At 33.1% G+C, this 24,701-nt stretch overlaps 6 protein-coding genes and 1 pseudogene across 7 annotated transcripts; 3 read left to right on the top strand and 4 right to left on the bottom strand.

The window, feature by feature from the left end:
* Nucleotides 1-525: 525 nt before the first annotated feature.
* nsl1 (non-specific lethal 1) lies at nt 526-8,277 on the bottom strand. Of its 2 annotated transcripts, XM_033339342.2 has the most exons (12): nt 7,858-8,275; nt 6,497-6,721; nt 4,249-5,916; nt 3,213-3,715; nt 2,899-3,096; nt 2,585-2,810; nt 2,397-2,504; nt 2,236-2,311; nt 1,993-2,152; nt 1,464-1,684; nt 1,249-1,383; nt 526-834 (listed from the first exon to the last, which is right to left on the bottom strand). In XM_033339342.2, the coding sequence occupies exons 3-12, from the start codon at nt 5,697-5,699 to the stop codon at nt 688-690; spliced, it is 3,225 nt and encodes a 1,074-aa protein (XP_033195233.1). In that variant the 5' UTR covers nt 5,700-5,916; nt 6,497-6,721; nt 7,858-8,275; the 3' UTR covers nt 526-687. The 2 variants fall into 2 exon arrangements, with proteins under 2 accessions (XP_033195233.1, XP_033195234.1); XM_033339343.2 differs by having other exon boundaries at nt 714-855; nt 6,497-8,277.
* A 698-nt stretch (nt 8,278-8,975) lies between these two features.
* On the top strand, nt 8,976-13,517 carry LOC117159474 (small G protein signaling modulator 3 homolog). Its single transcript, XM_033339344.2, has 14 exons — nt 8,976-9,293; nt 9,499-9,680; nt 9,783-9,881; nt 9,960-10,123; nt 10,323-10,533; nt 10,629-10,759; nt 10,833-11,066; nt 11,125-11,219; nt 11,308-11,453; nt 11,585-11,682; nt 11,757-11,936; nt 12,044-12,465; nt 12,541-12,701; nt 12,794-13,517. The coding sequence occupies exons 1-14, from the start codon at nt 9,225-9,227 to the stop codon at nt 12,984-12,986; spliced, it is 2,385 nt and encodes a 794-aa protein (XP_033195235.1). The 5' UTR covers nt 8,976-9,224; the 3' UTR covers nt 12,987-13,517.
* On the bottom strand, nt 12,731-15,962 carry LOC117159476 (glycerate kinase). Its single transcript, XM_033339346.2, has 2 exons — nt 15,785-15,962; nt 12,731-15,709 (listed from the first exon to the last, which is right to left on the bottom strand). The coding sequence occupies exons 1-2, from the start codon at nt 15,823-15,825 to the stop codon at nt 13,570-13,572; spliced, it is 2,181 nt and encodes a 726-aa protein (XP_033195237.1). The 5' UTR covers nt 15,826-15,962; the 3' UTR covers nt 12,731-13,569.
* A 120-nt stretch (nt 15,963-16,082) lies between these two features.
* On the bottom strand, nt 16,083-16,833 carry LOC117159478 (histone H4). The gene has a single exon (XM_033339348.2). It carries the CDS (start codon nt 16,759-16,761, stop codon nt 16,450-16,452), a length of 312 nt encoding a protein of 103 aa, XP_033195239.1. The 5' UTR covers nt 16,762-16,833; the 3' UTR covers nt 16,083-16,449.
* A 2,584-nt stretch (nt 16,834-19,417) lies between these two features.
* On the bottom strand, nt 19,418-20,645 carry LOC117159442 (histone-lysine N-methyltransferase SETMAR pseudogene; annotated as a pseudogene).
* A 1,585-nt stretch (nt 20,646-22,230) lies between these two features.
* LOC117159441 (histone H2B) lies at nt 22,231-23,397 on the top strand. The gene has a single exon (XM_033339277.2). The coding sequence runs from the start codon at nt 22,295-22,297 to the stop codon at nt 22,664-22,666; it is 372 nt and encodes a 123-aa protein (XP_033195168.1). The 5' UTR covers nt 22,231-22,294; the 3' UTR covers nt 22,667-23,397.
* Nucleotides 23,398-23,545: 148 nt separating this feature from the next.
* On the top strand, nt 23,546-24,618 carry Sumo (Small ubiquitin like modifier). The gene is made up of 3 exons (XM_033339271.2): nt 23,546-23,742; nt 23,810-23,935; nt 24,125-24,618. Exons 1-3 carry the CDS (start codon nt 23,725-23,727, stop codon nt 24,257-24,259), a joined length of 279 nt encoding a protein of 92 aa, XP_033195162.1. The 5' UTR covers nt 23,546-23,724; the 3' UTR covers nt 24,260-24,618.
* Nucleotides 24,619-24,701: the final 83 nt, after the last annotated feature.

Consider the following 24,701-nt stretch of genomic DNA (forward strand, 5'->3'; position numbering starts at 1 on the left):
TTTGACTGTTATATGAGATGCAAAAATTATGAAATCACTTGAAGAAATGATAAACAACGTAAGAGAAGTCAAATATAGAAATATAACGATGTACACAATATAGACATATATACAATACATTATTATGTGTGTTCGTAGTAGTTGAATTTTTGTCGAATGGATGCAATTATTGTACAATGAACATCGCTTCGTCGTAACTAGAAAAAATATGCAACATCGAAAGATAATGCTACAGAACATTTTAGTTGGCACTTTTATTTAACGTAAGAATTTGATTATAATATAAATACACTTTTTTATTTTTGTCTTTTTTTTTTAAATATAAAATCGTCTATTTCTGGTCATATGAGATTCTAACTGTTGAACGACTATGTCCTATATTATCGGTTATAACAATGAAAGAAAAATATAACAATATCCTTATCCTAAATAAAAGGATGATAGTCCCGTACAATTCTAATGCTTTGGCCGAAATAGCAATACTTAAAAAGCAATTATTAAGGTTTCCCATTAATTTAAGCAGAATGAAGTTATAAAATTTATATTTATAATACACTTTACAGATTCATAATACCATTAACTTAAGGTGCATGTTACATGACCGACAGGTATATATAACAATTGACAGGTAGCTTCTGCATATAGTAACGACGACGTAGACATACTGTATGTATTAAAGACTTTATCCTATCTTTTAGCCGTTGGACGTATTCGTTCCTTTTCAGTATCCCTATCGTCAGCTACTGTCCATTCAGGATCATTGGGATCCTCACCCTCTACGTCACAACAAGCTGATTCTGTCGAATCTGATTCTGGAGAATCCATTTCCCCATCCTAGAAACGAAATATTAACGTCTACCTAAATAGTTATGAAAAACTATTTTTTCCAACGGTTATTCTGCATATATTACAAAAACTATATTTAAATGTACAAGCTTGTAAGAGCTGAAAAAAACAATCAGCAGGCTAATTCGTCAAAATATTCTAATGCTTATAAAACTCATGTAAACGCAATGCAGTTTCTCTTAAATATTACTAAAATCTGAAATATGCAATAAAAATAAAATCAATTGTATTTAAAATAGGAAGCATCAAATGACACTGCTTACCAGGGATAGCCTCGAGGAGCCATGAAAGTTGGCTCAAAGTTTATATTAATAATCAGTACGAGCATTCAGATATTTCTTTCATAATAAAAAGTTCTGATAATTAACACTCAAATATTTAATACAAACACAGTGTACGTACATCGTCCGCTTTTTCTTCATCACGGGAACAAAGAGATGCTGAAGAAGCTTGCCAATGCCCATCTGGCATCACTTCCAGCATTTTGTCATACACTTCTTCGGATAATGGAAATATCCTTGGTTCATACGGCAAAATCTAACGAAGAACAGTATACAATTTTTTTTAAGTATTCTGTTTTGTATTTAAAAACGTACTTTAATCAGATCAAAAAATACCTCATTTTCATCTTCATTTACCGAAGTACCAGTGTCGTCTTTCCCCACTCTTAACATAGGCGCAGTACGACGCCGTAAAGCATTTTGCAAAGCAGATGATCGATGCAAATTATCAGAGTTATGTTGATGTTCTGATTCTTGTACTTGTGGAGTTGCAGGAGGTGACGTAATTGGTGACATCATGTCTCCACCAAAATCACTTGCGTGTGGAGACATAGGATCTAACGATTGAGAAATAATTTATAAATTACCTGAACACGAGAAGATTAATTGTAGGTAATTTAAATTAACACGTTAACGCTGGTGCCGATATTCATGGTTTTCTCTGTGGGGTGGCGCCCGAATTCACTGTCTGCTTCGTAGGGTCACTACCCATTTTGTGAAATACATGTGTAACCCGTAGCCGCTCCTCGGGACGGACACGTGTGACCCGCTGATGGGGCACGCCGCCTCACGGAACAGGCACGTGCGACCCGCATATGGGTCGCGCCGGCGTCAACGTGTTAAGTAAATTATAATGCACAATTACCTGGTGTATTCGCACCACTATCTGCTCGACTATCTGTCCTACGATTATGTCGAATACGAGACTGATGTGGCATATTCATATACGTCATAAAACGTTTGTTTTCTTCTCGTTCGCTTCGTTCATGTCTTAAAGCTATAGTTTCGTCTGACATATCTTCGAACTAAAGATAATGTATAGATACATTTAATCTCACTGGTGTAAAATTATTTAAAATTTTATACTTCTGTAATTAAATGTACTTACATCACTGTCTTGACTAGGCCTATGCATAACACCATTTTTAATATCCAACTTTGAAGGCTCTTCGCATAACCTCCACCTTGGAGAAAAAAAAAAAAACATAATGTAATATTAATAACTACCCACTTGAGATACAAAAATGTATTCAATAAAATGTTACTTACTTTGGTGTTAATATTTCTTTGTATTGTAACTTTTCAAGCCTAGTTGAAGCAGCTACACTATATGGTATAACTATATTATCAATATCGTACGAATTTTGCCTCAATCGTCTGAAGCAGAAAAAATTTTAACAATTTTAATTATATGTTTAATGTATATTTTTTTAATAAATGTAATTAATAATACTGACCCATGAGAATTCTTTTCTTTAACTATGTTCTTCTCTGTAGTAGAAGCAATAGTGTGATGTAAAGGAGAAGGCACTGGAGATGAATGCTTACTAGAGCTGGAAAGTGCACTAATATCATCATCATCTTCAGTTGTCAGTTTCTGTACCCTCTTCCTACTTAAACCATGAACACTTCTATCATGACCAAGCCTGTTTCTTTTTCCTTTTAGCATCTTCTTCTTAATTCCTACATAAAGAATATCAACAAACAAAGATTAAAAGGACTAAAAAAGAATTCTTTACTACACGATTGTATGATGCAACATGTTACATACTTGCGGTAAGAATACTTGAGGATGATTTTTTTAACCGAGCTGCTGCATATTTTGCTCTGTGCCCTGGAAGTTTCTTATTTCTCCTTTCATTGGTATCTTTATCTTTTAAACGTGTGATCCGTAAATTTCCCCTTAACATTTTTTGTTGCCATTCCACTGTTTTCATGATAGCATCAAGATGAGTTCCCTGTGTGATTTCTGCACAGCAAAAGGTTACATAGATTAATGTAGATTCTCAAAAACCTTATGCTACATATCATAACAAATTATATCTTCTTATCAAGGTATGTACATATACAGAAATAATGTTTTACCATCAGGAAATGACAAAACAGGATGAAAACTAGGATCCACAAGTGCAACCCTTTCTTGTACAGACATTTGTTCAATTGGTTCTTGAGGTTGCATCGGATCTAATCTTCCAGTGCATAAAGCACATGGTGGTAATACACGATCGCAGTTGCATCTTACAGTTGATGCTTTCGCAGCACGTTTTGAGACTTCATGTAACTTATCTAGTTGTAATAATTTCCTCTTCCTGTAAAAACTCCAGACAAACGGCCGAGTCCTACTAGCAGGTAATTCACCTTCTGGCGAATTATAACGCCCTGTAGAACCTGGTAAAACACCACTATACCCATTCACTGTTTCTGCATTATCAAGTATCACTAAACCCTTGTTAGCTCTAATATGCCGTTGCAATTCATTATGCTGTCTAATCCTATATTCCAAATCCGATATTTGTGCTTGCAGCCACGTCCATCTTGCTGCTACACCTGCACGATCTTGAGCATACCTCCATGCTGCCCGTTTTGATCTACAAGTATTATATAAAAACATAAGAAATAAATTAGTAAAGAAATACTAACCGACAAAGTAGCAATCGATATTTTGTTTAAAAATATTTTATCAAGTAATTTATAGTAAGTACAGTTGTATGTATCGAAAATATTTGAAATGTTACTATAAATATTGAAATAACATATACCTATTGTTTTGTTTTTGTTTATTATCTATTTATTTCTACTACATTTAATAATTATCTTTAGTAGTAATGTACATAAACTCGCCATACTAAGCGACATAATAGCCAAATAAAATTTATCTAAACCGGCCCAAAATATTGTTCGGTTTCCAGTTTTTTATAAACTGAAATACGTGTTAAAAACAAAGAAGTTTAAAGGAATACTAAGATAACAGTACTAAATTTTGCATTACAAAATTACTCTAGGAAATAAAATGTACAAAATTATTTTAAATTCACAGATTCCATTCTATTAAAACTATAGGGAAAATAGAATGGTCCCAAATCTAAACATGGATTTTTTTATAAAAGAAATTAAAACTTACATAGATATTCTTTGTTGATGTGGATTGTTAAATGACTGCATTTCATCACAACTTTCTCCGCCACTACTCGATGCAGTACAATCAGAGTCAAGATTAGATTCCACAATATGTAATTGCGAGGCTAAAGGTCCTGCCACACTTTCTACTTCTTCGCCTCTAACTTTAACTTGAGGTGTACCAAACACTGACTGACGGTTGCTATTATTACCAGAAGTACTACCCAAATTGTCACGCGATCCATCACCAAAATATCGGCAACACAATCGCTGACGATTCACACTATTGCTCTGGGCAACACACATTTTCTCAATTTTTTGCAAAAACGAACTCAAACTACTACTAATCTCAGGAAAGTTTTTAACATTAGACTTAGAACTGATATTAACCAATTCTTGAAAAAGATATTTTTTCACTCCATGATGAGCAAGCTCAAGAACTCCAGTGTTTTCTTCAGCAACATGCCTGCCTATTATTCTTGCTTGAAGCTTCCTCAGTCTTCTTAATAAAAATGCACATTTCCTTTCACTCTCGTGTTGTTTTTGGGCAACAATATCTTGCTGTAACTTTAAGGTGTTGACTTTCTGCTGGTCCACGGCATCAGCAATATTGCAAATACTCATAACATCAACATCAAGTAAATCTCTTTCAAAGGAAGGAAATCCTTCTTCAGGCATAGAAAACATTTCAACTCCATCCACAGTGCTTTGCACTGGTTCATTACTACCTGTAGATATATTTTCTGCATTTTCCACACCTTCAATAGATTTAATAACTTGTAAAATCTCCTCAACATTCTGTCCAATATCACCAACATTGCCCATGTTACATTGTTCATTATCCGCAGTTATATCTGTACCAAAGGCCATTATTTGATCCACATCCAGACTTTTATTATCTCCTACTGTTTCTGAGCCCACCAAAGGCAAATCTGCGCTTGATTTCAAAAAACCCATATTGTCCGCTTGATCACCCATAGATGGGTCGTTCATTATAGTATCAGTCACCTTTTTCCCTGGACTGCCCGTAATGTCCAGCTGTTCGCAGTCCTGTTTTATTAATGCTTTCTTTGTAATCAAGTCAGATCCGTGCGTAAATGTAGACAGACTATCAAGATCATTGGCATATTTCGAGTTGATGACATCACGAATGAGGTCTTTGGATATACCATGTAAGCACTGTTCATCAATCTTTGATGGTTGGACGTTTGCAGAAACAACAAATTTCGCCAGAATTTCACGATTCTGGCACAACTGTGTAGCCTGCTCTGGGGAAAGAAATCCACCAGCTGGAAGGGAAGGGAGCAAATTTTCAGGCTTTTGAGGACCACCTTCCGTCAGAGCAGGGGCCATCACTGCCACTGACACTGCCAGTGCTGCGGCCTCGACATCCAGAGGCTCCCACGTGCGTACGCACCCACACCTACACTTCACATGTGCTGTTCTCACTCCCATTCATCCATTACTGATTTATTGTCCTGCACTTGTATTAACTATTGTTATGCTTTGGAATAATTTCTTTCTTCTGTTTTATTTTCCTTTTGAACCTTGTACTCTATCTTCATTCATTCCACATTTAATATTATGTTGTTTCAACAGTAATCTCCATCCTGTGTAATTTCTTCATTTCTGTGTTTCATTTGCGTGTTGTGGACCAACTCATAACCTTAATCTGCAAATAAATATACAAAAATAAATATTTATAAGATTATATATATTATTATTTAGATTAAGATTATACATATATATATATATATATATATGTAACAATTACTTTGGCTCTCCGTTATTAACATTAAGATACTCATTATAATACATCTAAGGAAGTATATTTACAAGAATTAAGACTAAATTTACTTAAATGCAAATGGCATACATTGAATAAATTAATAGTATACATAACAAATGTATTTGTATCTAACAAAATACTACGTTATTATATAAATCGCAAATTACACTATTTAATTTCCTTTTCAGCATTCATATGTTCATAAGGTACAAGCTGGCTGTCATTTACCAAACGTTTAATAAAAAACATCAAATAAAAAATGCATAAATAAACAAGTCATTAGTAGTTAGTATCACGAATACCTCAAAATAGAAGCAATTTTAATGCATAATTAATTAGTATATGTACTAGTGATCAGCATCACGTGAAACAATTTTTATTTCGAAATATCGAAAGCGAGAGGGAAAGGCCACCGATACTTAATTTAATAAAGAAGCAAGTAAAGCATACAAATTCCGCTTACCTTGTACTCTTCGCTCGCAGAATAGGAAGGAAGCCCGTTGAAAATCGCAGATTCTTCAAACCGATACTCCTCGGTGTGGCAACATCCAAACACGCGGAGTAAGCGATGAGGAACGTCAGAAAAGCAAGATCGTTCTTCCCACGAAGATATATGTTCCAATATATGTCGGATCACAGTATTCGAGCGGTGAACTTCGAACGTAGAGTAAGCTGAGACGGTAAGCGGCTGCCGGCGAATAACGATATCAACGCGTTATTAAGAAATTGGAATGCGATGAAACAAAACGCTGCTACGCGTTTGTGAAAGAAAGTCCCGAACACTGTGTTGTTTGACGAAATAACGAAGGACAGAACGTTGAATAGAAGTGATTAAGGAGGTAGGAAGGAAGCTTAATCGAAGGTAGAAATTTCCGGTCAGCACTATGATACGGAGTGTTGCACATAATTACACTAGATATCACTACCAAGTATACATGTCGTGGAGATTAATAACAGATATGCTTGCATCGTTTGACGCATTCCCACGTGATTACTCGTCGCGAAATATAGAAAACAACAGCAGCAGTAGTAGTAGTAGTAGCAGCAATAGTAGCAGCAGCAGCAGCAGCAACAGTAGCAGCAGCAGCAGCAGCAGCAGCAGCGGTGGCGGCGGCGGTGGCGGCAGTAGCGGCAGCGTTTCCTCGTCGTGGCACGGAATTGGAAAACAAAGATAAAAACATGCCGCACAACACCACCGCCGTCCTCGTCCTCAACAGAGGAGGCAGTTCTTTCTCGTCAGTTGTACGTCGTCTATTGCATAATGACGCGCAAGATTTGTATCCCCGGCAAAAGACACTGCTATTATACGAATCACTTCGCGTATTCACCGATGTCCACGTACGCGAAAAACCTTTACACATACGACTTCCGCAGAGATGTCGAAGGCATCGAGAGGTATTATATACACCAGAGGGAAAGGGAAAGAGAGTGAGAAAGAAAATGAGAAATGTACGTGTATGTGCGTGCGTGCTTGCGCGCGCGCACGTGTGTGCGTGTGTGTGCGTGTGTCAAAGAGAGAGAGAGAAAGAGCAAGAGAAAAAGTTGGAGCGAGATAGAAAACACGAAACAGAGAAAGATAGAAGACACTAACGTGCTTCGCCTCGTGAATAGCGTAACCACGAGACGGTGCGTTAAACGCGGACGTAGGCGCGTTTACACGGTCGAGCTAACGTTCGGTACGTTAAAATGTAATTGAAGATAAAAACACGGGGAAAATGAGGCAAGCGGCTTCCTTCGCGGTACTCTCGTAGCGTACAATGGCGGAGCAAAAAACAGATTCGAAGGCAGCTTCTTTTGGCCAGTTTCCCCTTCTATACCGCTCACCTCGGTTCGGTGGCGCTCGACATAATCGCACATACACCCATCGAGATCCACGAATAATCGAGCGTTCCTTCAACACTTCACGCAACACGGCACGACTTTCATGCAACTCGCGTTCGGATATATAAATGTCCGTCACACCCAATGCACGATAATCCCTTACGATGATTCTCTTGTTAGAATTAACGCGCTTACTCCCTAACCGTTTCTGCGTCTCTTCTTGGTTATTGGTATATACGATGTTTCCGGTGAACCGAGAGTTTCCTTCCTTAATTACGGACACCGACGTTGATTTTATGGTAAGAGTCACACGAGTAACGCGAGCTATTTATCAATAATATATAGGAAATTCGACCAACTTCGGTGTTACTGAAGCGGGATCGACCAATACTGCAGTGCTGCTGCCGGATGTGGCCTTCGTGCCACGCTGCCCAATCGGATTCATTTTCTATGTATAATGTCGGCGGTAAAGTCCAATTCGCAGCTCGATACCGTGAATGCTAACGAAAAACCCTAGATTCTGGTTGAGATACTTTTCCCGCTTCTTCCATATACTATAGCACACCTGCTGATACACGTTAATTGCAAGCTCCTGTATATCGGAATTATGGCATCGCGTTTAAAACAACATAATGCTAATTCTTACACATATTTATGTGCAACTTCAATTAGTTACGTGTAATTAATTTGTCTTCTTAGTAGAAATTGTTCTTACATAATAAGAAAATTAGAACGTAACTTGATAAATGTACTATGTAGAATATTACAATAAACAATACGTGATGTGTTGAAATGAGCTACATTTATTTTCATTCTGATTCATAGCTATATATATTGTAGTAAACACTTGATACGTAATCAATTTTTTGCTTCGTAATGTTAAATTGTTATACAATACGAATAAATATTTTTTAATACGTGTTACCTTTTCTTTATCAATTTGGAACATACTTTTTAATATCCATCGGATAATAATACATTATGTATATATAACGTATAATATTTGTAAAGGATTACTGAAAATGTATAATAAGATAACATAATTGTAAATCAACCATTCAACAATTATTATATAAGTTCTCCACAAAAATTGTTTTAAACGTAACAGACGATAAATTTACTATCTGTAAGTCATTGCGCAGATTTAAATATTTATATTGGTGTGTTATCGGTTTAATTATCAGTAGGTTCGTTAGATGGCGACATGAATATAATAGCAGAATAATAGTGTCAATACCGTGAACGTCGTGTATAGATTAATATTTTTTAAATACGAGGAATATAATGATATCATTAAAATAAAATAATGTAAAATAATAAATAAACAAATATATAAAAAACAATAAATAAATATCTAAAAGTTCTACAAAATGGATATTGCTAAATCGTTATTTAATGTTCGTGATCATGAAGGTTATGTTGGAAAGGATGACCATAACGTTAGTATTTTTATCTATTTGATTTTAATAAATTTTTCATTCGATTATTTTATTTATAAGTAAAGGAGCATTAAAAGTTTGGTATTTGTGAAAATAAAGAGCTTTTGTAAAGTAATATTTAGTTTACCATAAATTAACAAGTACCGGATTACACATCTGTTAGCATATTGTGCATTTGAAATTACACAATATCTTTACTCTTTAGAAAAAATTGGAAACTGCTGCTTCTGAAGATGAATTTGAAGTAGAAGTTTCAGGATTATGTGGCGAAATTTTATCTCCTGCACCAGGAGGTCCATTTTCTGCCTTAACGCCATCCATGTGGCCCCAAGATATCTTAGCTAAATTAAATCAACCTGATGATCCCAATTCGCAACCTGAATATAGGTGCTTATAACAAATTTTTTGGTATAAAATACTATTATAACACATGATAATTTAATACATTATAATTAATTTTCTTATGTTTACAAATATAATCTATGCTAGGTTTGATGAATTTGGATTTCGTGTAGAAGAAGAAGATGGCCCAGAACAAAGTTCAAAAAAGTTGTTAGGTATCCCATTTGTTGAAGATCCCCAACATAGGTATGAAGAAATCAAATGAATAATAGTTATCAAATTAATAAAATTAATAAAGCTAACTTTAAATACTTCTATATTTAGACTACAATGGGTTGCTCTGTTGGAATTCAGCCATAATAAAGAAGTAGCTGAATTTTCTTGGCAAAATATGGATAGAAGGTTGCCACGCACAGATAAATTGCGAGATATGGTTCATCATGGTATACCTCATTCTCTGAGACCTCAAATTTGGATGAGAATGTCAGGTAAGGAACATCAGGTTCTTGAATCGATTGCGTCCAATTATCTGGTCTGATTCCTAATTATGTTTTGAGGTCCCGAACAATACAAGAGTAATAAGATTTCACCCATTCCTGTCCAAATTTCTCATCGCAACAACTTCCCCCATCCCTAATATTTTATAATATACAGATACAAAATAAATTACTTTATTCAATGTTGCAGGAGCACTTCAGAAAAAATGTTCTTCTGAGATAATGTATAAAGATATAGTAAAAGCATCGAGTAACGACGCATTGGTAACTAATAAACAGATTGAAAAGGATCTTTTACGCATTATGCCTGCTAATGCATGCTTTAGCCACCTTCATAGCACAGGAATACCACGTTTAAGACGTGTTATGCGTGCTCTTGCTTGGCTATATCCTGATATTGGGTAATGATACTTTTATGGAATAATATTGTATGTAATATTAAATAATATTGTAATATCCTTATTTATTTATTGTATAATCTATTTATTTTGCAAAGATATTGCCAAGGTACAGGAACAATAGCAGCTTCTCTTTTGTTATTATTAGAAGAAGAAGATGCTTTTTGGATGATGGCTACAATAGTGGAAGATTTATTGCCAGCATCTTACTATTCTTCAACGTTATTAGGTAATATACTACTAACATGTAATAAATTATGTAGAAACATAATGGATTTTAATTTTAATTTTAATTTTCACAGGTATTCAAGCTGATCAAAGAGTACTTCGTACATTAGTAGCTAATTATCTCCCTGATATCGACCATGTTTTAGTTCAACATGATATAGAATTAAGTTTAATATCTTTACATTGGTTCCTGACTTTATTTGCATCTGTTGTACATAAGAAAATATTGCTCCGTATATGGGATATGTTTCTTTTTGATGGATCTATAGTTTTGTTTCAAGTTACGCTTGGAATGTTAAAAATTAAAGGTATATAATATTTATAGTAAATATATTCACAAGTGTAAAATTCTAAATACCTTTTTAGAACATGAATTAAAGGAATTAGAAAACTCTGCGCAAATATTTAATGCTCTTTCGGATATACCCGGAGATATCGACGATGTTGATCTATTATTTAAAGTAAGTTCACATTTTCCAAATCTTATTAAAATTTGTTATACAGGTAATGAGCCAATTTCTATAACCGAAAGTTATCATCTTTTCTTAGACGTCTTTAGAAGTAAGTGGATCATTAACAGACGTTTTGGTTGAAACTCACAGACGTAGACACCTGGCATATTTAATGGCAGATCAAGGTGGCTTAGTGGGTAATCCCGATGCTGTACCAAATTTACCAAAACAACATCTCAATAGGTATAATAAATTTAAAATTATATCGTTCGAAATGTTTTCATTAAGTTTTTAATTAAATATTTATTTGTAATTAAATTTCTGTTATAAACATCCTATTTCTAACTGTTATAATGGTCTGTATTTTCTTGAAGGCGTCAAATGAAAAAAAATAAATCAATGTTTCAAACGTTCTTGTTTGGAAGTTATGATACTGAAGATGATGCAAAATCAAAAAATATTCGACAGACAGGTATATTGATGCCATGAATAAAACAAACGTGACGTTTTAAAGAAATTGAAAATCACACGTTCTAAATATTTTAGAAATATTGGTTGATTTAAGAGAAGCTGTTTTGCAAGTTGCTAGACATTTTATAAATGTCGACCCTAAATTAAACAATATTGTGCTTATAGCAGATTATAGTATGGAGAGTCACGCGAAAGATCATGATAATTATGTTAATGTTTCACGCACTAGAAAAAGGAGAGCTAAGGCGTTATTAGGTATGTCATTAACGTATATTTAAGTTATGAAAATATTCCTAATTATACTTAATATTAATATACAATAAGATCATTTCTCTTTCAATTTCTATGATCACATTATACAGATTTTGAAAGACATGATGATGATGAATTAGGTTTTCGAAAAAATGATATAATTACAATTATAAGTCAAAAAGATGAACATTGTTGGGTGGGAGAACTTAATGGATTAAGAGGATGGTTTCCTGCAAAATTTGTAGAATTATTAGATGAAAGAAGTAAACAATATACGTGTGCTGGAGATGATGCAGTTAGCGAAGCTGTTACTGATTTAGTCAGGGGAACTTTGTGCCCCGCTATTAAGGCAGTATTAGAACATGGAATGCGTAGACCATCATTCTTAGGTGGTCCATGTCATCCATGGCTTTTTATCGAAGAAGCTTCAAATAGAGAAGTGGAAAAGGACTTTAATTCAGTTTACAGTAGATTAGTATTATGTAAGACATATAGACTGGATGAAGATGGTAAAGTTCTCACGCCTGAAGAGGTAGTACTATTTATATCTTTACAATAGATTATTTGATCAAAATTTATAACCTAACCCTAACCAATTTTATTTCAGTTATTATACCGATGCGTTCAGTCAGTAAATTTAACCCACGATAATGCACATGCTCAAATGGATGTAAAATTAAGATCTCTTATTTGTCTTGGATTAAATGAACAAGTGTTACATTTATGGCTTGAAGTTTTATGTTCGTGTGTAGAAGTTGTACAAAAATGGTACTAGATATATATTGAACAAAATAATAATAGTTTATTATAATTCTATTATATTTTTTATTGCAATAATTTACGTATTATTAATTTTACAGGTACCAACCGTGGAGTTTTATCAATAGTCCTGGCTGGGTACAAATTAAATGTGAATTAAGAATATTAAGTCAATTTGCATTTAATTTAAATCCTGATTGGGAATTACCACCAAAAAAAGAACAATCACAACCTCTGAAAGATGGCGTGCGTGATATGCTAGTTAAACATCATTTGTTTAGTTGGGATCTTTAGCAAACAATACGAATTTTTGTACTAAATATCGTGTATGTTATATGCAACAATAATACAAGGTAATTGTGTAGTACAAATCACTTACTATTATGTATGTAGAATGAGCATTGTATGTGCGAGCGTGTGCGTGCATGCGTACATATGTGCAAGCGCGCGCGCGCGCGTGTGTGTGTTAGATAAAAATTTATTTCTAAATTTTTATCTAAATATAAGTTATTTTATCCTCATTGTTTAGTGTAAACAGATGTTAATGAATCTCACTAATCAAATTTTTGATTGCGTTAATGACGATTAAAAGTGAATTGTATATACATTCATATATACGTATGTTACATGTGGTGGTTAATTCTATTTAACGAAAGAAGTTAAACGGATAAATCTATTGTGTATATCGCATTAAAATCAGCGTGATAAATATTACTATTTGTACTTTAAAAAGTTTTAATGATAATTTGCATGCATATATTATTTATTCATGTTTAAGTTCTAATGTATACAAATATCTTTAAAAAATAAAACTTTTCATTTAAATTTATAAGATTTTTAATATAGCGTAGAAAATTTCCCTGTTTTACAAAATATGTTACAGTGGTAAATCTTTATCTTCCAAAAGATTTTTAAGTGGGAATTTTCTGTCTTTACGACAACATGGATCAGTCAAATTAGCATCAATAATTTTTATATTAAGTTGGTCAATCTTTTCGTCGGCCACAGCCGATGGTCTAGACAAAAATTTATCCCAGTGAAAAGGTTCTCGTTTATACAAATTTTTATATTTTTCTATAGTTGAGGTATCAATATGTAAGTCATGTACATCTAAAGTATTTTGGAAAAATTCTTTTCCAAAATCTATTTTACAGTCGCATTTACGTTTTTTTATGTAGATGAAATGTAAGTCCATAACATTCGTACCAGTAAAACCAGTTTTAAATAAATCTGTACCTCTCTTAAATCGAGAATATAAATTGTATGAATCATTCTCATTTAAAGTATTTTCAGGTAACATACGCTCTACTTCCATTGTTTGAAGTATAAATGGAACTACATTATCCTCATCATTTTCATCTATTTCTTTATTAGGCCTAACTTCTTTTTCCATTGTTTTTATTATTTCTTTCTTTTTATTTGTTATAAACCCACTTAATTGTTGCGTTTTGCATAGATCTTTACGTTGCTGCTGTATGTTAAGTTGTTCTTGCTCTTCCAGTTTTTTCCTAAGAGCTTCTTTCTTTTCCTCCTCTTTAATTATTACTTTTGATGCTATAGACTTTACTCTTGCATATACATCATATATCAGTGGGCCAATAGCAGGATAACCAAATGCACCTGCTGCATCAGTTGGACCATCTTGTCCATCTGTTCCTGCGCTCAACATTATTATTTCATATTCCGAAAATCGAGGATAACCTTTAATTTTTGCCAACCAGTCTAATGAAAAATGTAGCGCTAATTCTTGATTTCTACCACCTTTCCCTTTTCCTTTAACTACTACTGTTGGTTCACCACCTCCAATCAATACTATTCCTTCTTCACTCACATTATCAATTAAGTTATAAATTTCATCCACTTTAGCAGCAGATAAAGAAAGTACGGGTATATCTTTTACTTTTTCAAAAAATTCTTCTTTTTCTAAAGCTTTATCCAATGCAAGACATATCAAACTTGTTATATGAACATATGCTAAACTGACATCATGTACATTACCTACAACATCGGGCCTTAATATTATTGGAGTTAACTTGTGATGATATGCTTGCAAAGAAGCTGCTTCAATCGCCACTATATTATTTCCCAAAATAATATTAGTTACATGCTTGAATTGTTTTTTCTTTCGAGTTAGCAATTTCTTATCTTTAAATTTTTCCTTAGATGTTAAAAGTTTTTTCACATCACCATCTACACGTTCAAATAAATTATATTTTTTCAATATAGCTATTACCTCTTTTGGACTTTTACTATTGTATACCGTCGGACCACTAGCAATTAACTCTATAGGATCATCTACAATATCAGATAATATTAAACTGATAATTGTAGCTGGATAGGCCATTCGAGCTAAACCACCACTTTTCACCATAGATAATTTACTTCTCACTATATTAAGCTCTTTTATATCAGCTCCAGCTGCTTGAAGCATTTTACAAACATATAATTTATCTTCACATTCAATTACTGGCCTTGGCATATAAAGCAATGCAGAACCACCACCGGATATCAATACAATTAAAGTATCATTTTCTGTAAGAGATTCGACTAAGTCTATAATTTCATGTGTTGTTTCTAGAGATCTATCATCCGGCTGATTATGTTCAGAACCTTCGTAATATTTTACTACGCCACTTCCTATTAAAGGAAAATATGATTTGTCTTCAGATTTCCACATCGAGTCTGTCGATGCAGAGGGAACACTAACTACACCTCTCTTCAAATAACTGCCAAGCATATGTTCAAGAACTACTGCCATACCCATGACAGCTTTGCCAAAACCAACTAAATAAACATTTTCTTTAAGTTCAAAACTTTGGTCTCCAACGTATAACATTCCATCTTTAAATTTAACTTTATTTAGCATAAGAGTTTTAGGTGAAACTGCATTAACACCAGCAAAATACATATCTTTTAATACAAATTTAGATTTTTCCAAAGCTTTTGGGTCTGTTGACATCTTTCTACGTGTTAATTTTACAATGCTTAATAGGTTAGATTGAGAAAAAGCTTGATTACTGAAACAGTGTCAAAAGATTATTGTGAATACACATAACAAAACACTTACATTAGACTATAATTAAAATACTTACCTGTACCGCGCTAATTTATGTAATATTATTTCATAGCGCATCTCTAATCAACTAATATCACAAATATATTTGTACGGAATAAGATTTATCAGATAAGCTCTATAAAAATTACTTCATTTGTATTCGTAAATCTTTTCCAATACAATCTGCGCATATTAAATATACCCTTTTCTAAATATTTATTCTGAACAATATCTTTAATCGATATTGCATAAAAAGTATTGAAATGCACAGAGAAAATACGAAACATGCATAATTATATTATATTGACACTTAGAAATATTATAAATTGAAAACATTGTATGATATTGCGTTTTATTTTGATTCTGCATTGAACTATACATATACATGTATTACACATATTTAACGTTAGAAATATTACTACTACAATACAACTGCTACTAACACTACGATTATACAAATACAAAACTATAAAGCCAAATTGAAGTACATTTTACGTTCTTAAACAATATTAAATAATTTCAACAAATATTCAAACGTTCAATAAACATTTGATGCAAACGATAGTAAAAATTAAAAATTTCATCCTACTCATCATTAAATAGTAACAATGATAGTTTCCGAGAATCATTCATCCGCATATATTTTGTGGCTCTTATAAGAGCCGTTTTATATGAAGCTGAGTAGACGGTATCCGTAGAAATTTAACCACCGAATCCGTAGAGCGTTCTTCCTTGACGCTTCAGGGCGTAAACCACGTCCATTGCGGTTACAGTTTTCCTTTTTGCGTGTTCAGTATATGTGACAGCGTCACGAATTACGTTCTCAAGGAATACCTTCAGTACACCTCGGGTTTCTTCATAGATCAAACCAGAGATTCGTTTTACGCCACCACGTCTTGCTAGACGACGAATGGCAGGCTTCGTGATACCTTGGATATTATCACGAAGAACCTTCCTGTGTCTCTTCGCTCCTCCTTTTCCCAATCCCTTTCCTCCCTTTCCACGGCCGGTCATGATGAAAACTTTTCTTGAACACAAGAAACAGCTATCTCTGAGAGATATCCCAGAACTGTCGTTTAGCAACAGAGGTCCGCAGTTATATATCAGGCGTCGTTTAAGTTCTCCCCACTACTACCTTACCAGCCAATCACAGAAAAGTCGGCTTCAAGTGGATCTCGCTGGAGTACAGCTGCCCGCTATAACGTATTGTGCAGTTGTAACGAACATCTGCTGAAAATCTGTCAGTCAGCACACAAAGAACACATCCTCTACTGCTGTATATAATACATGTAAAGAACACTTTTTTTTTTTATTTATTAAAATTTACAATCAATTCTCGCATTGAGAAGAGAACACTTTTGATGTAAATTAAATGATGTAAATACGTATATATTAACGCTTCGCTAACTGATCATTATATTGGAGATTTTATTTAGCTAGTTATCAAAAGGCAGTTCCTAAAAAGAAGGATGGTCATAAAATGCGAAATTTCTATTCCTTTAGACATTCAAAATTTTAGTAAGCATCATTCTATTAATACTAAATTATCATAAAAGTACAATCATTTATGATTACTGGAAATATAATGAAGAAGTTGTAAAAGATGTAAATGAAATTGACAATGCCCCGAAGAGCGACGACTAACTTGAAATAATTATAACTTCGAACTAAATGCATCAAATGCAAGAATTCGAATTCTATGTTATTAAGAAAATTCGATATTTATATAATATGTAAAAATATATTATTCAAATTGTTAATTAATAGCAATAAAATGCGGCGAATTAAAGTAAAATATTGCGATACTAATATTCTACGAAATACATTTGTTATTAATGTTTGTTAGTTCTAAAATAAGATGAAATGTATTGAATACGAAAAATTATTGTTATATGTTGTTATTCTCTTTTTCAAATAATAGTTTTTCCATGAAATCATCGTTAACATCAAAGTATAGGATGTAGATATAATGTAAATACGGTTCAAGCGCGACCGTACAGCTTGAAATGTACATATTATGCGCAGTGTATAGTGTAGTGCATTTGTAGTATAAAATAGAAAATATTTATTTATTTTTTTTATTTATCATTATTGTTATATTGCTGCTTGCGTTCTAAATCGCTCTAGTGCATATCTATCGTGCATATCTATCGTACCTTCGGGCTACAAGTTGTCATCTAGGAATTATATCTACTCAACAGTGTAACTTAAGTGTTGAAAATAAAACCTCATAATTCTGTGAATCACAGTGTTATACTAATTCAACCACCCCTCTTCTCCTAACGGAAATCAGGGGATCGATCAACTCGTGTTGTCGATTTCTATAATCGTAACGGAAATTTACGACTCCCGTTGACGTCCCTCCTCGTGAGTTCGTCTCCCCGCGATTGGTCGAAAATACACTATTATTAATTAACAATTTAAGCAATATGTCTTTACATACTATATAAATATTGACTTAGTTTTTACAAAACAAAGTTTGAATTCTTGCATTTCATGGATTCCAAATCACCGTCAACTTCATCTGCATTTTTTACAAGTTTCTTATCACATTGATCATAAATGATTCTGCTTTTACTTTAAGATAAGATACTTTAAGATTTTAAATTCGATTTAAAATAAATAATACATAATTTTTATTATATAATGATATAACGTAGTGATAATATGTAAAGTAATGATGAAATAGTTTTTTGTTAATAATACGAACAATTTTCCCATACGATTATGAGGGCCTTCATTATCATGTTCTTTGTTATAATGTTTAGCACCCTTTGGGACCTTTCGTGTACCAGATGAAACACACCTGTCTGTTCCATTTTACGATGACAATGAAAAACATCCATTGTTATATCAGGCAATGAGCCTTACCAGGCAACTTTCCAGAGGTTCAATCTATAGTATTTATATATATGTCAGAGAAGCGTCAGTAATAGAGTTGTGGGCATTTGCTAGACCTCCCTTGGAGTTGGCCAGGGTCGTGTTATAACGAAGATACGGCCTGATACAACGGGTATGAACACTACCGATTCGACCATCAACAGCGGCGATCAGGCCCTCGCGACACTAGTGATAGTGGTTGGCCACTAGTGATTAGGTTCGATAACGAATCCATGGTCAACGGGAGGATGGATATGCTTGCTCTAACTCAAACGTGTACTGATCGTAAAATCCGAGAAAGCAAAATCCGAGAAGATCCTTCGTCTTGAAGATAATTTTTGGCCCTTAAAAGGGCCATTTATACCAAAGGGATATATTGTTGCCGTTTGAATGTTTGACAAAACACCCCTTTGTCTGATAGCGACTCCAGATAGTAATTTGTTTAATTCCTCGTCATTATGAATGGCGAGTTGAACGTGTCTGGGTATGATTCTGGATTTTTTATTGTCTCGTGCTGCATTTCCAGTCAATTCCAGAACTTCAACAGCCAAATATTCCATAACTTTTTCTTTTTATTTATTAATATTTACAATCAATTCTCGCATTGAGAATTTTCAGTAATTCATATTCCATAACTGGAGTCAGGTAGACAGGAGCACCAGACTCCACGCGTTTGGCGCAATTACCTTTCGTCAAAAGTCTATGGATACGACTAACAGGAAATGCGAGTTCCGCTTTGAACAAACGAGACGAATTTCCCTTCGCCTTTGTTTTCCCTCCTTTTTCACGACTGGACATTTTAGATTTATACTAAGATGAAGACAAATGATTAAATAGAACAGTTATTAGGTTGTCCGGAAAGTTCTTTTCGTTTTTTAAATAGGAGGTAAGTATAAAAATATATTTCCTTCTGTGTACCTTTCTTAAATAATGTATGATCCTTTCTGTTCTACCACCTTTTGCCACCTCTCCGGTAGCCTCATAATACCATTTTCCCAAAATTCTCTTGGCTTACTTTTAAAATATTCTTCGAGGCCGTTTTTCACTTCGTTTACTGATTTGGATTTTCTATCGCGAAGAAAATCCTTTAGGGGGAGGAACAAATAATAGTGCGATGGTACAAGGTCTGGAGAATATGGAGGATGTGGTAAAACATCCCAATCAAACTCTAGAAGTTTCATTTGCACCGCTAAAGAAATGTGTGGCCTCGTGTTATCGTGGTGGAACACGAAGCCACGTTTGTTCATCATTTCAGGACGTTTTGTGATAATGGCTTCCTTAAGTTTTTCGAGTTGGGTGCAATATTTTTCACTGTTGATCGTTTGCCCTTCCGGAAGTAATTCGTAGTAGAGGATACCCTTCCAGTCCCACCAAATTGAAAGCAGCACCTTCTTCGGGTGAAGTCCTGGTCTTGCTACCGTTGGAGGACACTTATCTCGACTCGACCAGGATCGCTTGCGCGCAATGCTATCATAGAGAATCCAACTTTCATCTCCAGTAATTAACTTTTTTAAAAATGGCTCTGTTTTGTTGCGTTGAATTAGCAAATCGCATATCAAAATTCGATTTATGCGATTGCTCTCCGTCAGATGATGGGGGAGCCACACGTCGTAGCGATTAACGTACCCAAGCTTTGTTACATACTCATGAATCGTTGTTCGCGGAATGTTTAAAGCATCTTCTATCTCACGAAGGCTAGACTTTGGGTTTTCATCGAGATAGGCCTTGATAAGGTCAATATCAGTGGTGGATGGACGACCGCTGCGGTCTTCATCTTTCAGATTAAAATTTCCGGTTCTAAACCTCCTAAACCAAGTCCGAACTGTTTGAACAGTTATAGACCGATCACCATAAACGTCACAAATCTCCTTTGCAGTGTTTTTAGGCGTACTACATTTTTTAAAGCACTGATACATAATGTAGCGAAACCGCATCTTTTGATCTTCCATTTTTCATCACGCAAAAAACATTCGATACACTTTCTAACATCGAAAATTGTTCTCTTCCCTACGTCGTTACTCGACAATGTAAACGAATACGCAGAGCAATACAAGAACATCATTCATATAGGGTCTGTAGCAACAAAAGCTGACCAATCGCTGACGAGCAGCGTTCTCATTGGTTCGGAAATACAATAATTTTATAAGCTGTTATTTTATATTATTTTTATAAATGAATAATCTTGCAATTTGATAATATATTTGAAATTTAAAATTTCATTCTTAAATTGTGTTATGTTAATATATAATATATCATATATATATTAACATAACACAATTATATTTAATAATAATAATTATATTTTATATAATGTAATGATCTAACAAAACGCATATTTTATATTAATATATAATGCTTAAATATTGATTGATAGAAGAAAAATTTTATGTATTTTGTATTATATTTAATGAGATATATTTTGTTTAAATATCTCTCCATAAATTATAACTACAATTGCTTTTAGAATACTTATTGTATTGTTTCTTCGCCGTATTTTTCATTCTGAATATGTATATATTTATATATGTATTGAATAGAAGACGTACATGTATTCTTTTGTTTAGAAAAGACAGTTTAAAATTTAGAACACGAAATATAAAAAATTGATTATGTGAAATAATCGTTACTCAATATTCTTTAATGTAGATTAATTATTTTGCAAAGAATCATACATATATTTGAAACAGAGAACAATTTAATTCTTAAGGATAACCATCTGCTTTTTTTTTTTTTTTATTTATTGATATTTACAATCAATTCTCGCATTGAGAATTTTCAGTAAATAACCATCTGCTATCTCCTAATTTGATCATAAATTACCTAAAAAGGTCTATATATATCTTTCTTTCTTTATTACAAGGTTCAATTCATACACCAAAAAGGAAGTAGTAAAAATTGATAATAGCAATATTACTTTAGTTACTGTATAAATTTTACTTTATAATAAGCACTTTAAATAAATTATATACTATTGTAATATATTAATCAATTATGCAATGCCAATAGTATAGAAAAGAAAAGAAATAATTTAAAAGATTGGCTAAAACCAAGAATAAATGTACTAAATTATTATTAATTTACTATCAACCTACTCTTTTACCTAGCCCATTATTCTTCCTTTCTACCTTATAAGCGTGAGTTTCGGAAATAATTTTTATTTATAAGTACTGAAGTTACAAACTATGTGAAAATATTTTATTAATATATTCTATTGTTTTAGTTTATCAATATGTGTACATACATATATTAATTCTTTTGCGTTAAATTTTTAAAGCTACATATTATTTTCTCTTGCGTAACTTTCACTAGAAAATACATGATATTTGTTAGTTCAATTTTGTTACACACATCCATTATGTTTTTTAATATAAAAAAAGAAAACTATATAATTTTTACACTTTTAATTTGTAAAAAAGGCCTTAGAAATATGTTAGATATGTTACGCGTATAAAATCAATTGTATCGTGGAGAATGCAATGGTAGCAGCAGCGCGCCAATCAGATTGTAGAAAGGCGCTAGCAGTTCCAAGCTGAATTGTGATTGGTTCAACGTAGCCCCTATTCCACTGTATAAAAGGAATGCGTCCTCACTGAGCTCAGTATTCTCTGAAAGAGTGAGTCGTACGGTTGTATTCATCTACGATAATTCGAAGATTTGAAGCATCATCATGCCGCCGAAAGTTAGTGGGAAAGCTGTGAAGAAAGCTGGTAAGGCTCAGAAGAATATTAGTAAAGCTGACAAGAAGAAGAAGAGGAGGAGGAAGGAAAGCTACGCTATTTACATTTACAAGGTGTTGAAACAAGTACACCCTGACACCGGTATATCCAGCAAAGCGATGAGCATCATGAACAGTTTCGTCAATGATGTCTTCGAACGCATTGCAGCAGAAGCATCAAGATTGGCGCATTACAACAAACGTTCTACAATTACATCTCGTGAAATTCAAACCGCTGTAAGACTTTTACTTCCCGGAGAATTAGCAAAACACGCAGTCAGTGAAGGCACCAAAGCAGTCACCAAGTACACCAGCTCAAAATAGACAGTCACAAACTGTTTAAGAAACAAAAACGGTCCTTTTCAGGACCAAAAAATTTTCAAACATGATGGAACATTTACTTACGTTCTGAACATAATGTGCAGTACGAAACTTTATATTTTGTTCATATACATATAGATGTACACTTTGCTTTAGATTATTTTACCATGAGATAAAATAGTAGTGAATATATTTTGTATATTTTGATTATTTTAAATTCAATACTATGCATGCATATGCAGGCTTCGAATTATGCAAATTTTGATACTGTGATAGCGCATTTTATATATATATATATATATATATAAGAAATTAAGGTAGAATGGTCTTGTTTATTGTAAGATTGATCTTTTGTTAATACAATGATTAATAATACAATTTTATGTAGAATAACTTTCTATTTCTTAATTGCATAATTATTTGTAAAAGAGAAATCATTTGATGCTTGAATATACTTCAGTTTAATTGTATGATTTTCATTGATAAAATGAAATTACATTTTCGTACCTTTTATATTCTAGTAATGGATATATAGAAATGATTCATCATGATAGATTCATCATGAATCACGATAGTGATTGTTAGGTAATTGATTATTATAATAATATGAATGTATTAAATATAAGTAAATGCGGCTAAAATTTAACCTTAAAATGTAAACATTAAAGACAACCTTATTTAGATTTATTTCTTTAAAAATTGAAAATTTTGCGCACTCTTTGATAAGTGTGAAGTTACGTATGATACTCATTTTGTTTTTCACCAGATCGTGACTGAGTAACGAAATTCCCTAAAAAGTTTATTAATCACGTATGCTAGGTTTTCAAAACGTGTGTATGCCAATAACTTTCTATGATAGTACGTATACTTGCGTAGTATGGAAACGTTGTGATTACAGCTACAAAGGTAGTAGCGGGATTATTGCGAGTGATTCATTTGTACTTACGTTTATTTATAAGAATTTTAAGTGGTCTAATATTTGACACGGTAGTTAAAAAAATTTCGTGGAAGTTTCTTTATTAATCAGTGACAAGCTAACGTATTTGTGAAAAACTGTAAACATGTCTGACGAGAAGAAGGTAATATTTTCTAACCTTAAAATTGATGCAATGGTAAGTGATGATTCAAGAACATCCTTTGTTACAGGAAACTAAAGCAGAATCCGAGCACATAAATTTAAAAGTATTGGGACAAGATAGTGCAGTGGTTCAGTTTAAAATTAAGAAGCATACACCACTCAGGAAATTAATGAATGCCTACTGTGATCGCGTGGTAAGAGTCTGTATTTAATTTATTATTATAATTTGAAGTTACACCCTTGAATTATAAAATGGCGTGTATATAATTTATGTACCTTTGTATAGATAAATATCTATATTATATCTATATCTGTATCTAAATAATCTAAACAATTAGAAATCATTATATTTGTAGTAGTAAGAGTATTATATTTTTATATAGGGTTTGGCGATAGCAGCAGTAAGGTTTAGATTTGATGGAGAACCCATAAACGAATTAGATACACCAACAACCCTTGAGATGGAAGAAGGAGACACAATAGAAGTTTATCAGCAACAAACAGGAGGATTGTGTTGAGATTTAAGATTGTCGTTCGATAGTTTAAAAATGGACTTGATAAAAAATTTCTGTTCCAGTGCTTACTTCAGAAAAGAGGCGTGAATTATATTTCATTTTTCCTGATACAACAAAATGCTTCGTTTCATAATGTAATGTGAGGAAAACTGTCTACACATTTTGTATATTTTAAACTTAACATCTATTAGGTTGTAGCATAAATAAATTCGGTCAAATAAAGAAAAATATTGAGTTTAACCGAACTTACTTATGTCGCAACTCAATATGTATAGTTTGATCTACATGTTGGTTTTATCTGAAAAGTCACTTTTTTACACATATTTTATATTTCGTAAAATAATAACTTAAGATTACAATCATTTTTTGCATTGTATTATTACTTGAGATTTTTAATTATTCTGCTTCCTTTCTATTTATAAAAATTAGAAGAACTCTATTTTCT

The sequence above is a fragment of the Bombus vancouverensis genome, chromosome 1, assembly GCF_051014615.1.
Source record: "Bombus vancouverensis nearcticus chromosome 1, iyBomVanc1_principal, whole genome shotgun sequence".
Lineage (NCBI taxonomy): Eukaryota > Metazoa > Arthropoda > Insecta > Hymenoptera > Apidae > Bombus > Bombus vancouverensis.